This window comes from Channa argus, chromosome 17, assembly GCF_033026475.1.
Source record: "Channa argus isolate prfri chromosome 17, Channa argus male v1.0, whole genome shotgun sequence".
NCBI lineage: Eukaryota > Metazoa > Chordata > Actinopteri > Anabantiformes > Channidae > Channa > Channa argus.
The window spans coordinates 3,414,695-3,428,713 of record NC_090213.1 but is presented as its reverse complement, the minus strand read 5'-3'; the positions used below and the strand labels follow the sequence as shown (position 1 = coordinate 3,428,713).

Below are 14,019 nucleotides of genomic sequence, written 5' to 3'. Positions count from 1 at the left end.
ATGTTAAATATGATATAATAATTTGCCACTTTATACTGTCCTTCTTCTTAATTAATTCTTTTTCTTCGAGGGAGTTTTATTTTAGCCCTTATTTATTTAATAACTTTAGTTATTACATTGTTTTGCTGACGTTTTTGTTCAAATGCAGCATTTTATCTCAGGGCCACAGAGAGACATACACAGACAGACAACTATTCACACTTCACACCTACTGGCAATTCTAGATTCACCAGTTAACCTAATGTGCATGTTTCTGGACTGTGGTAGGAAACTGGAGTACACGGGGGAGAACATGCAACCTCCACCACCACGCTGCCCCGGAAAGAAACTAGATGATACGAAACATTACTACTGGTGGGAACTTACAATGGGAGGACAGATATCGTGCTTTACTTACCTGGCAGCCCAAATTACGGAAGACACAGAGCCTTGAAAGACCATGAATAAACTTTTAATTGTCTGCTGTTACAACACTGCTGGTACTATGAATTAGCAGCACATAAGTTCTAAAAAAACAAGTAATACCATATTAAATATACAGATTTTTAATGAAGCGTTGGCTGAGACAATAACTATTTTTACTTTAATAGAAATGATGCTTTAAAAAAATAAAAAAGTGCCTCCTTTATGTGTTTACAAATGGTACAAAGCTTCTAAATGAGCCTCCATTGAAATCTCACCTAGATGCTGTGTAACTGTATATTTTCTGGATGTTTATGGTGGGGCACAAGACATGATACACTTTTTCAGTATTTCCATTCTTTATGGGTTCAAATACCTGTTTTTGTAGCATTACATCTAATATGGCCACTGGACAAAACCTTTTCAACACAACCGCTTCATTTCAGGAGGCTTGGATTGAATATGACCATGTTACATGAATCTGCAGGGGTTGATGAGTCTATGATGAGAACAAATGTAATCTTTCAGAGATGACTTAGATTTTAGGCATTTAAAATTCAACCTCCTGCGTTTGGAAACACCTCACTCGTCCTCCCCATTGTAAACAAAATCTAAAAAGGACTTTCTACTGGTCACCAGCATCTACAGTAGTTGCCAACTACAAAAGTATAACAAAAAAGGTTTTCTGTCTTGAGTAAATACCAAAGACAGAACTGTGCTCCAACATTAAAATACGCTGCTATAATAACAGGAAGACAGATGCAGATCACTGTTAACAAAATGTGCTAATGAAAGATATCTGTCATCCAATGTACAACTCCGAGGTCTAAGTCTGGAGGATACCACGTAGTTAGGAATCCAGGGTGTTCGAATAAAATTCCTGTGAGTAATGATTTCATTTGTGCCATCAGATAGTTTAAAGTGCATGCAGGGTAATAAGGAATTTGGTCATGAGCATTAAGTAGACATGGGAAGTATTTCAACAGCACCATGAGAACTAAAGTCCAAGAAACAAAAATTCCACATACGTTTTCAAGCTTGACTTGATCATAAACCATTGACAGAATCCACCCAAATCCCCAAGAAAGAATAAAGTATCAAAAGACAAAAAAATTACACAAAGTGTACGTAATTCTAAAGGGCTCGAAAAATCACCAAAATGAACAGAAGGAGAAAAAAAAAACAGCAGCACCAAAAAAAGACGTGAAGGTCCAAGGTTTTTTTTTTTTTCATCTGTTCATTTTCGTGACTTTTCTAGGCCTTCGGACTTCCAGAATTTGGAACTCAAGGCTCAAGGACTGAGGACAAAAGCTAGAATTCTAACACCATTGGTGCCAGTAGCCCTAATGAGATAAATGACTTCAAGTACAATAAGTAAATCTTTGTTTTATGCCTATGAAATACTTCCCATATAGAGCAGGTTTTTCTATTTTTCAAATTGCAGGCTCCTCATTCAAAAGGCAATGATGTTCAAATGAGTGTAAACAGAACAGAATAAAGTTAACATTTTAAAATCATTTGTTACAGACACATTAACAGATTTAAGGGCAAACTATCTTTGAATATTTCCAATCTAAACCATTCATAAACAACGAACTAAATGTCTTTTTTAGACAAAAAACTACATTAACAGATGTGAAACAATAATCTTCATAAATCAAAAAAGGTGTTAAATCATCCAGCGACTGACGGACATTCATAATCACACATTTTTATAAGTAGATACAAAATGCAGAGTACATAAACATTTGGCTACATGTTAATAGTGAAGTATGAAGTAAAAAAATGACACATAAAAAAACACACACCTGTCCTCTATCTATCAATTAACAGTCACCGTCTAAACATCTGTGCAGGTGAAGTGGAAAAGACACATGACTGACACCAATAATTCCTCAACAGTGTGTTGATTTTCAGACGAATTGGCCAACGTTTTGGGATCAGCCAATCAGCATCACCACATTTACCGTGCGAGCGCAATCACAAAGTGACCATTGAAGGTAAATTCATTACATTTACTAACACTTTTAACTAAAGGTGTCACTGGCCTCAGTGCTCAGTTTCATTCAGTCCCCCTTTCTTGGGTGTTTTTGTTATTGGTTTGACCTAAAATAAAAAAAAAATATTTAAAAAATAATAATAAGTGCAAGGATACACAGAATTCTCGAGGCATTGACTGAATTAACTGTTGCAATTGCAACATGTCAAATTCCTGGAGGGACTGTTCATTCGTCAAGCTATTTTCTTAATTCAGCAAGCTTCACCTGCTGAGAAAGACCCACGATGTGGTAAAAAGCCAGTAAGTGGACTTTTAGTATCTATTAAACCCAGTCCATTGCTGAGCTTTGAATGTGCTGAAGTGTTTCTTCTGATTTTGCTGAGGTCTAAAGTTTTTTCATACTTCTGGTAATTGTGTTAAGAGCATAAGTACATGTAAAGTCATGTTTTTTCCTTGATTTAGAAGGTAATTGAATTCCGTCTCATGTCTGCATTAAGTATGGAGTTAGGTCCAGATTACCTAAGCTTAGCTTAAAGATGCCATATTATTTCCTATCTGTAATTGTAACTTCACTTTTGTGACGTTAGGTGTTGGTATTTATCTGTCCTGTTGTGTTACTTGAGTCGTTTTAAAGACTCTGAACCGTCTCAAGAGCGCCTGGTGGCTCATGGTAGAGGACTGGGTTGAGATACAGAAGGCTCTGGGTTCAAATCCCACCTCACCAGGTGTGCACCCAGTCCCAAGAAAAAACAGGAGAAAGAGCATCTGGCATAAAAACCCGTTCTAAATCAACGTGCCAAACACCTTCTTCTGTGGTGACCCATCAGAGGGACAAGCTAAAAGCCATTGACCTTTAAACCCTCTCAATGTTCCCAACAGCCTACTGTACTGCTCACTTATTTCAGCAGAGCTACAGAATAAAAATATAATAAATATGGTTATATAATATGGCTTCTTTAAAAACTAGAAGCAGAGGCTCTGTGGAAACTATCACCTCTAAAGCTCATTAATTAACCACTAGGACCTTGTTTTATTTCGTCGCTACACAAACAGAAGGGTATAAAAAAACCCACTCGAGTCACGTACCCTCGATTAACGCACAGATGACCCATTGTGTACGGATCTCGATACACGTTCAGAAGGGCCTTCACCTGATTTGCTTCTTTAAAAACCTTTGCTGGGCCGCAACGCAAGTGCACATATATCCTGTCCATCTATATCCAAACTCACAGAATATGATACGTCCAATATTAATCAGTTGTAATTAAAAGTGACGATGAGCAGTGTAAAGTCATGCCGATCGTACTGGGAGGCACAACAAAATCTTTTGTCAGGGAGATCAACTAGATAAAGTCTAACAAAATACTGTACTGTAGTCTCCTCACTTCAGGTTAGAGTAACACTTTCCCTTTAAGGTTTAATGAAAGACAAGAAGTGTTTATCAAAGGTTTTAAAAGAATAAGACACATTTAAAGTTGGTGAAAAGAATCTGGTACAGATAAACACACAGATAAACAGCATAACTACATTTCTCTGGACTGTACAGTGACAACCATTTCAAGACAGAGAAACCAGAGGTGTATTTTCCCATTTCCACGCTGGCACTGTGGGGTACTCATCCCCCCCTTCTTACCTGTGTGTCCTTTGGGAAAACATACGCTTGTTTCCTTCAGCATCTCACAACTACTAAAGTGGACAGTCGAGGGTGTTTTCGTCTCCTTTTGTTAAAATCTGGCACGTGAATTTTAGGTTCTTTTAGGTGTTCCTCTGTCCTTTTCCAGTCTCAGTATAAGGCTCCATGGTCCCCGGCTTTTTCAAATTCCACTCCATCTGTCTCTGCCTGTCCTGCTGCTCCACCTCCGATTCGCTGGATGAGCTGCCGGTATTACTGCTGCTGCTGCTACTGCTGCTGCTACCTCCACCACTACCACTGCCACCAAAAGCGAAACAATCCTTACGCTTCCCATCCGCCTTTCCCCTCACCCCCTTCTCCCTCCGTTTAACCTCCACCATCCCACTGCTTGTCTCCGCAGGTTTGTCTACATCAGTCATTTCCATCTCGATCGGGGCTTGCTCCGGGCCCGGCACAGCCTCACTCTGGTCCATATCCACCCACAATGGTCCTGCGGGAGGCTCTAGAGGGGTGTAGTGGAGCATCGGCTGCTGGAGCTGTGGGTCCACCTGTGGATGAAGGTTCTGGTGCTCTGGATGTAGAAGATGGGCTTGTGGCTGTAGGTGATGCAGTGGCTGCAGAGGCTGCTGCAAGAGTTGGTGCTGGAGCTGCTGCTGGTGCTGGTGCTGGTGATGGTGGTGATGCTGCTGATGATGCTGGAGATGGTGGTGATGATACTGATTCACAATCTGCTTGTCCACATTATGGACAAACTCCTTGGGTTGGCTTTTAAGGAATTTCTCAAACTTCTTAGAGGCTTTTTTGTTTGTCACAAACCAATCCTGTTAGCACACACAAGCAGGAGGTGAGGAAATGCAGTCACATCTGAGATAATAACTGTTCAAGGAGGTTAATGTCACCTGCCTATGACATAGACAATCAGACAGATCCTAATCAAAGAACAGGGTGAAAGTCAGTATGTCGTTACCTGTGAATGAACAGAATTGATGTGGTATTTTACTCCACTCTCAGAGTTGAACTCTTTGTTGCAGATCAAACATCTGTATTTCCCAGCCTCAAAGTCCCCCTGGAATCAGACGGACACTTCAGACTATCCGTGCATTCCAACTGAGTTTAACACAGCCCTTAAAGTATGCATTAAGCTGCGATGCACATGGTTTGTACATTCAGTGGACTTTTCATACATTTTATCTAGACCAGAGAAAACAGAGGAAAGCAAGACAAACCCTTGTGCAAAGTCCCAGATGAGCCTTTAATCCAGACACACTGGTGTAGGTGCAGCCACATCCCTGAAGATGATGGAAACAATGTTATCATAGCACCATCGTGGATTTCTGCGCACACAACTGGATTATTGGGTTTAAAGACTGCTGAGACAGAAGACAACCGAGGCTACAGTGATCTAACAAAGAAACACCACCAAGATAACTGGACATGGAGGAGCAAACTGGCCTATTTTGAAATGATTAAAAAAAGAATAAATAATATAAATATGAAGAACTAAATAATAATGTAACAAACGTGAGAATGTTTCAACTGCACTTTTTCCATTTTCTTTAACAGGAGGAAAATTCACTAACCAGCGGCGAAAAACACACAGCGATCAACTGGACACGGAGAAACAAATGATGGAATTATGAATATACATGAGCACTGAGTGATTTTCTACCTGGTTGGGACACTGGACTTTTCTCTGCAGCTTCACCTCATTTTTCCACTTTCTCAGCACCTCTTGACTGAAGGCTGGGAGGCCTGGCCGGGCATATTTTAGCTATGAAGGGCAGGACGAACAAGAAAAGTTTCATGAAAATGTGTGTTAATAGTCAATCGTCATCATTTACACAATTTGCATAATTTCATAATCTTTACACTCTTTGAATTAACACATCTCCTGCACATAGACTGAACCTCCACCTTTTTGTCATCAGGCACCAGGTCTGACTGAAACTTCCTTTTGGGCCAGTCTTTGGGCAGCTCATTGTTGGCAATCTCAGCCAGATGGAAGTTCGCCACCTGGGCCGAAGCTCGCTGCACCCTGCCGCTGGCCGTCCTCTCCGGGTTGGCCTCCCTCGGGGCCTTCAGGGCCTCATCTTCCTCGGCCCTCTGAGGCATCTGTGTACCAGGCAGGGAGAATTAAGGGGGATCAACTTGATGAAGTTCTTAATCTCATTTTGTTGAATAAATCTGTATCACCTGAATCAGCAGATTAAATATGACATGTGACTCACAGGCGCATGCTCTGATTTAAGGTGGTATTCCAGACCAGCCTTGGATTTGTATGTTTTCCCACAGTGAGAGCAATTCAGCAGCATCTTCTCTAACTCTGACTCTTCCTTTCCACACTTTTTCATGTGGTACACGTAGCCCATGATGCTGGTGAAGGCAGCGCTACAGCCCTGGAAAGCAAAAAGAAACAGAAAATACGTACACGCAAAAGAAAACACTGAGTCACTAGATCTTCAAAGTTGTGATCTTTGCCTCCTGTATCTTAATTTTCACAATTTGTCATTTTACCTCTTTGGAGCATTTTAACTTGCCCAGTCGCTTGAGGATTTTACGCAGTTTGTCTTTGATGGCACGATCATCAAGGTCCTTGGCATCGTCTGCTGAAGGCTAGAGACAGAAAAAAACTATTACAATCAGAGTCCAACACTAAAGCACTAAACTACGCCTCAAACTTCACTTAAGCTGCTTTTTCATTGCATTGTATCTCGGCTCAACTCTACGCGCTTTTGGCACCAGGTAATATCACACTACCATGCACATCTTTTGTCCAACCAAAAATGTGTCCTACCAGATGGCTGTGGTCAGCCATGATGTGATACTTCATCCCTGTTGAAGACTTCAGCTGTTTGCCACAGTGTTGACAGGTGAACGGTTGCTGCACACAACAGATTAAAGTTACATCCTATCTGCCGTCGTCGTGAAGACTGACACACCTATTATGGGTAGGTACTAAATGAATGGTTACAAACTGACATATCTGTTAGTTACTGGCGATTCAGAGGTGGTTGTCTTCTTTTGATAACATCAGATAGCATCCAGAATGCAAAGAGTGGATGCTATAAATCTGTTTTTATTCTACTCTTCATAAACACTCACTAGTCGGCAGTTCTCCATGTGTTTCTTCAGCCCCTCCACAGTCTTCCTGCTCACACTTTTACACTTTGGACACGTGACTCTGCCTTTGGCCACAATCTGGAGCTGCCAACGCTCCTCTTGACTTCCTGGTCGAAACCAACACGCAAAGATGTTACATCTGGACAATTAGGCAGATTCTATACACATACAGCTACTTTTCTAATCCCAAAGTGAAATTATGTGGACAGAGCACAGGATATTAGACAAGCATAGATACTAAAGACAACACGTATAGGTACAGTCAGTGTCAGGTAGATACTCACAAAGCATCTATTAAGGTGCAAGATTGTATTTTATTGTATGAATGAAGTATGTAGAATGTAATCCACAAACAGTAATAGAGCATAAGAGCATTTGGTCCTGTAATTAGATAACTTCACTGTTTGAGGAGAATGATTGTACAAGGCTGATGGCAGCAGAAATGCATCCTGGACTGCGTCTTACTAAAGGGGCTCTGTTGTTTGATCAGCAGGTCAAGGAGAGGATGAGAGCTGTTCTCCGTGATGTTCAGCAGCTGGTGCAGCGTCCTCCTCTCCACAACCAACTCCTGGGTTCCAAATCAGTTTGTTCAGTTTGTTGGTGTCAAAGGCTCTGTGCTGCCAGCCCAGCAGACAGCAGCATCCCAGCAGACAGCAGCAAATCATTTTGTACAGGCCACAACAATCTAATGAAAGATTTGCTGCACACGTTAAAAGAACTGTCTCTGTCCCTTCCTGTGCAAAGCCTCAGTGTTCCCTTTACAGGACAGTCTGTTGTTGACGTTGAGTCCCAGGTATTTACTGATTAAAGCTTCACCGCCCCCACCTCCTCCTAGGTCAGTAACCCAGGAGGTTTTAAAAGGGTCTCCTGCATCTTCAAGAGCTTCTCTCTCAGCTGGACAGGTGGGATTGTTTTAAAGCACTAAAGAATTTGGGTGCCTGTAGCTCAGTAGTTAAGGCAGTCATCACCAAACCACAGGGTCAGTGGTTCGATTCCCAGTCGCTCCTGGCTATGTGTTGAAGCCTCCTTGGCCAAGACACTGAACCCTCAGGTCCTGAGGTCTTAAGTGGGTCAAGAGCAGCTTCTCCACTTTAACAATGTGTGAAGGAAGAGGAGCCAGTCTCAGCTCCTAATGTAGCCTGACAGAACAGTAGTACTTCCTGCTACACTAAGAGAAGTTATAGAAAAATCATGCAGTTTTCCCCCCCTCCCTCTTTTATAAGCCTCTCTCACCTGAAGGGTAGGCTGGTGGCTCCTTCTTGGTGGAGAGAACTGGGGGTTTCTGCCCCTCACTGGACTGACCTGTCGAGACCTCACCAACACCGGCTGCATTTGGACCTGAAATATTTTAATTATGAGAAAAATTTTAATTTGATGCCGAACCTTTTAGTCTTTCTCTGATAATAAACACCATAAACTGTAGATACAACATGTGTATCATCAATTAAAGGGAGAAAATAATTCTCCAACAACCGAAAGGAAACAATAGTTTCTAACTTTTATTTTACTTAATTTATTTATTTCCATTTTATTATGCCAAAGTTCAAGTTGCGTTTGTGACCCTTTGAAAGATTTAAGGGAAAGAAAAATAATGTATCCAATATTCCATTTTTCAATTTTAAAAACCTTTCTCCCCTCTGCTTACACTTTTTGTGTTTTTGTGGTAATCTGCTGCGGCATAGTTAATGTCAAAAGTTATTTTTTAGATGTCTGTCAAATACACAATGTAATACAGTATAATCAGAATGTAGTATTACGCAGATGACTAACTACACCACAAACAAATGATTTACTAATTGTTTAGTTGCTGCTTATGAATATTGTGTTAGAGTAGTTTAAAAAATTTTGTATTTATAAGACTATGACTGGATGACAACGTACAGGAGTGTTTTCCGTCCGGCAGCTGAGGGAAGTTGTTAACTGGGGGGCTTCTCTCCATCTGCACTCTCTGGACTTTCTTCATGTTCAAGTCTTTAAATTGACAAAAATGCAGAAAACATTTCAGATGATGAAATCAATTTACTAAACCACAAAGGAAAACATGTATCCAAGGACTGTCTGCTGAAGTGACTACTGTGTGGTTTACACAAACTATTAAAACCTCCACTAAAGGCCACTTGTATTATTTTAGAAATAGTGGCCTTGATGCAGAAAGATTTTTCAATGTACTTGATCAAAATATTCACAAGTACTGTATTTGACCACAACTTGTGAGAAGTTAAAATGGGATCTTTCACTGGTTGATCCAAATGAGCCTGATTCTGAAAAAAAAGGTCATGTGTGCAAATACGTGCCAGGTCTCCAGACATGTCCTCTGTCTCTGCTTGTGTCGCTCCACCCTTGCTCTTGGCTTCGGCCGGTGCCCCACCCCTGCTCTGGCCCAGAGGATGCCCGGTCTCTTCCTGGATCTCTGCCTGCGTTCCAAACTTGATCTTGGCCTCTGTCTCTGCCAGCTGCCCAGCCTTGCTCAGGAGCTCGTTCCCGACCCGTCATCCAGTCCTGTTCCAGTCCGGTTTGAGCTCTTTCCCTTCCTGATATCCATGCTTGGTCTTGACTGGAGTGCCCTTCTCTGTCTCTGCCAGAGTTCCAGACCTGCTCCTGGGGTCGGCCTCTGTCTGGGGCCCAAGTGTCAGGACCTCTGTCCCTGCCAGAGTTCCAGCTCTGGTCCTGAGGCTGGGACGGCTCCCTGCTGGCCTCTGGGCCTTGAGGCCACACATCCTTTGCCGAAAGTCTTGGAGGAAGCCTTGCTGTCGGCGGAGCCATAGAACCAGGGTCTGCCCCATTGGCCAGGCTACCTGATGACATCACTGAGCAGCTGGTGGTTGAGTAATCTGCTGTTCCTATGGGAACACTCTGGAGGTCCTCGTACCTACAGAGTAAAATATTTTTTAAAATCCGAAATTACTTTTAAAAACAAATTAAATACAAACTTATATAATCCATTAAAATATTATCACTTCTATGGTTGAGACTTGTGTCTGGGAGGTTGCAGATTCTATGCAGCTTGATGCATGTTTATGTGAAACTGATGTAAAACTATTTTGAAATGTACTTAAGTAGTTTTGACAAAATTCCACATGAATATAATTATTAGCAGGTTTTGAAGTTGCAGAGTTTTCCACACCATTAAGAGGCTGTTTTCCTGAAAGGTGTGTTTGAAAAAACCACAAGTAAAAACCGCAGCGAATTTCCCAATTGGAACATCTGTGGCATAAACATAACTCAGCATATGAAAGCAAAGAAAACACACACACACACACACACACACACACACAGAAAAAAACAAATTGACTTTGCTGTGTGACAGTGAATACAAGTTTTAATTTCACTAAAGTGAAAATATTATAGAATGACGGGCCACCGAAAATGTGTTTGCAGTAAGGCCGACTCTGCAAATAATGTAAAGTTGGTGTGATCATAAAGTAAATTAATAACTAAGGACTAAAATAGTTCAACTATTTTTAATATGAATTTGTCTTTATTATTTACACATTATTTACACAAAGAAGTCACTTTTTTGACCCCTTAAAATTGTGTTCTCATCATCACATGTTTCTATGAGATTGAGGTTGTTAGAAAAAGGGTTGTGCGTTGGCAAGAATCTGACGATACGATATGTACACGATACAAAGGTTTCTGCAAAATATTACGATACTATAAAAAAACAGGGGAAAATATTGAATTCTTTTCAAATGTTAATTTATTCCAAAATGTTTTCATATCAAATAAACTGTCCCGGAGCCTAGGAAAGGAACTTTTGCCTTCGTCATCATAATGCACAGTGCAGTGAATAGAGCCAGCAGACAGCAGGACTAGTGCAAACGTGCAGTGGGCTGCACAAGCACGTTAGCAAAGAGAAAAGCAAGAAGATTTTATTGGCTTATGAATCAGATGAGTAACGTTGTGTCACCAGTTTCCAGTACGTTACTTTTTGTAAGCCATTATTTAACAATGATGGATGGTGTTTCAAAATGTAGATTTCTTTAGTGGTAATTTACATATGTATTAATCCTTTCAGGAGACACTTTATACGTAAGTAATGCGCATTTCATGCAGTCAAACAGCTGTGACCTGCAAATCCACAAGTCTCTCACCTTTTTCTCCCGTAAGTTCTTTTCATCTTTAGAGCGTCCGGAGCATCCGGAGCGTATCCAGCTGTACTTAATTCACAGGCGGTTTCCGGCATTCGCTGAACCCCTTTTGGACGGTTTAAAATGTCTTATTACTTCAGAAAAACACACAAAAGTTTCTCATTCGTCATCAGTGAGCTTGCTATTCGAACAATGAGTCTGAGTTTACCTGGACTTTTAGGTTGTGACTGGACGGACTTTCTCTTCCTTGGCATGTACAAAGGTGACATGTCCCCTCCGATGTGGGCAGGGTCCATCCTATAGGCAGCCGCCTGCAGAAATCAGCACTGGAATGAAAACACAGGGGACAATTGCTGCCTTTTTTCTGCAGGCTTCCACATCCCGTCGCGTTATCTGTGATACGTGAGCGACAGTACGAAACCAGGTGCCACGATTCACAACAGCGAGTTGTTCGCTGAATTTCCAATACTTCCAATTAAACAACAGTGCTGTGCGCTGAAAGGTTCATTAGTGACGTTGCTATAACTTTTTATATTAGACAAAAATGGTTGAATTTAGTTTGTGCATATTTAGTTTATTAACTTTGCTCAAAAAGTCTGACTTTTTCTAACCAGATAAAAATGTAACTTGGCTCTGATGTGTATGTAACATAATCCGATGCATATTTTCAGGCAACTGCACGCACAGCAAAAATGCATAGGATTCTATACTGTTTTCATCTGAAACATATTCACAATAATAAAAACATACAAGTTGAAGGCTCGCGGCAAGTGTTGTTGTGATGCTTATTTAGAGAATATCCGTTAAGCTGCAATGAAATATATTTATGAGGCATCTGTGCAACAATAAATGCCCTTTGCCTGCAGCTTCTTGACGCCTGAGGCACCATTTCCTGCGCCCATTCTGTTTACAGCGTGTGCTGTTTCCATCAGGTTTGACATTTGTCTTTGCATGTCACACTGCAGGCCACTGCCCGGTGGCTTAATGGAGGCAAAACTGAGCAGAGCCATGAGACCAACGACAAGCAAACCTCTGATAGATGAGGCACGTGATGTTTATTCTCAGTCTAACAAACCCATGGGGCGAAGCAATCCAGGACTGAGGCAGAAGGACTTCTTCAAACCTCCACCACCACCACCATTGTCTGTGTGCATTAGAGAAATGTGGCAGCAGAACATGTCTGAAAGCTGCAGCCAAACACACAAGAAGTGCAGGGCAAAAACTAAGCGGCTGCTCTTTTGCAGGCAGAGGCACCGTAACATGATCTGTTTGCGTTTCATTGTTTTAACGGACGAAGAAATACGGGAGAGAGAGAGAGAGAGAGAGAGAGAGAGAGAGAGGGAGAGAGAGAGAGAGCCTACCGTTCTACAGCTCACTCCCTTCGCAAGGACGGGCAGCCTCCATGTCTCCGAGCCTGGCCTCCTCCTCCTCCTCCTCCTCCTCCTCTCTGTCGCCTTTCCCCCGGCAGTGATCCCACCAGGCAGGCGACCATCAAGCAAGGCCCGATCCCGGGAGGGGTGTGTGTGTGTGTGTGTGCAAACACGCTTCAGACGGACCCTAAGCGCGCACAGCATGGAAATATGAATCAGCTCACCGGCATAAGCCCGCACAGTGCGCTCGGCTCTCCGTCAGCGGAACGCCCTCCTGCTGGATAGAACAAATAAGACCCGCATCTGCTGCTGCGTTCACGGCCCCTCGGAAAGCTCGCTGCATTTACGCCAAGAAACACTAGAAAAAGGATTCATAGGATATATTTGCACCAGAAAAGCTTCATGTAGTAGTTTTAAAGGACTTCAAGTATATCCAAGATGCAAATGAGACATTTTTAGAAAGATATTAGAGATACCCATGCTTGGTATCCAACTATCCTACCTAAACTGGTACTTCTTAAACTGCCCTTACTGGTTTCTGATGGTTATTACTTTTATGCTATAGTTTAGTCCTGTGGTTATTTATTTATTTTATACTTTTTGGGGGGATTCGTTTAGCACTGGAGCACTTAAACTGTTTCTATTGATTTGTTAGTAAGTTTTAGTTGTAAGTGGATTTTATAGCTGGCTGTGTGTAGGACCTGTCTCTGTCAAAACTGTAAAACAAATCTACCTTTGGGTACAAAGAAAGGAACCTGAAGCTGGTACTGAACTTATACCACTTACTGATAATACCCAAAATTATTTATTACATGGTTATAAAACAGCCATTAAGTTTGTTTGAGAGATAAAAATCCACACTCAGTATTTCTGAGTGTGTTCACTATATGAACGTAAGGGATCATTTGAGGAAAACACCTAAAAACTGTATGAAATTTGTTATAACCCGATTATTAAAAAATAGATAAGGTCATTAAAATTAAAACATGATTATGCATCAATAATTACTCATTACTTCGAGTCTTTGAGTACTTTTGTACTTTTACCCAAATGCAGGACTTGTGACTCACAAATGACGCTAGTAATTTTTCCACCAATTTATTTTGCAGCTGTACCGACTGGAACAACCTCTGTTCAAGCCAAAACATATGACAATGGAAATAAGCCTTTACATTTTCTTGTGTATTTATCCATGATTATAACAACTCTCCTCAGCCTGCATCAATGATCAAATTACTTACAGTTGTTTTTCCTTTGCTCAGACACTGGTGTCCACTCTGACGCCACATTTTCAAACCAGTTAACACACAGGCTGAAACAGAAGCTCACTGCCCAAAATGACTCACTCACACTCACACACACACACACACACACACACACAAAACCCTTAAAACAACACTTGCA

General features: G+C 41.4%; 1 protein-coding gene across 2 annotated transcripts; it reads right to left on the bottom strand.

The window, feature by feature from the left end:
* Positions 1-419: 419 nt before the first annotated feature.
* znf512 (zinc finger protein 512) lies at positions 420-13,115 on the bottom strand. Of its 2 annotated transcripts, none has more exons than XM_067481816.1 (15): positions 12,607-13,115; positions 11,454-11,556; positions 11,249-11,351; positions 9,449-10,023; positions 9,036-9,125; positions 8,388-8,492; positions 7,137-7,261; positions 6,829-6,915; positions 6,549-6,647; positions 6,263-6,430; positions 5,949-6,146; positions 5,704-5,805; positions 5,261-5,323; positions 5,002-5,100; positions 420-4,855 (listed from the first exon to the last, which is right to left on the bottom strand). In XM_067481816.1, exons 1-15 carry the CDS (start codon positions 12,817-12,819, stop codon positions 4,157-4,159), a joined length of 2,829 nt encoding a protein of 942 aa, XP_067337917.1. In that variant the 5' UTR covers positions 12,820-13,115; the 3' UTR covers positions 420-4,156. The 2 variants fall into 2 exon arrangements, with proteins under 2 accessions (XP_067337917.1, XP_067337918.1); XM_067481817.1 differs by having other exon boundaries at positions 11,454-11,571; positions 12,607-12,739.
* Between the last annotated feature and the right edge of the window lie 904 nt (positions 13,116-14,019).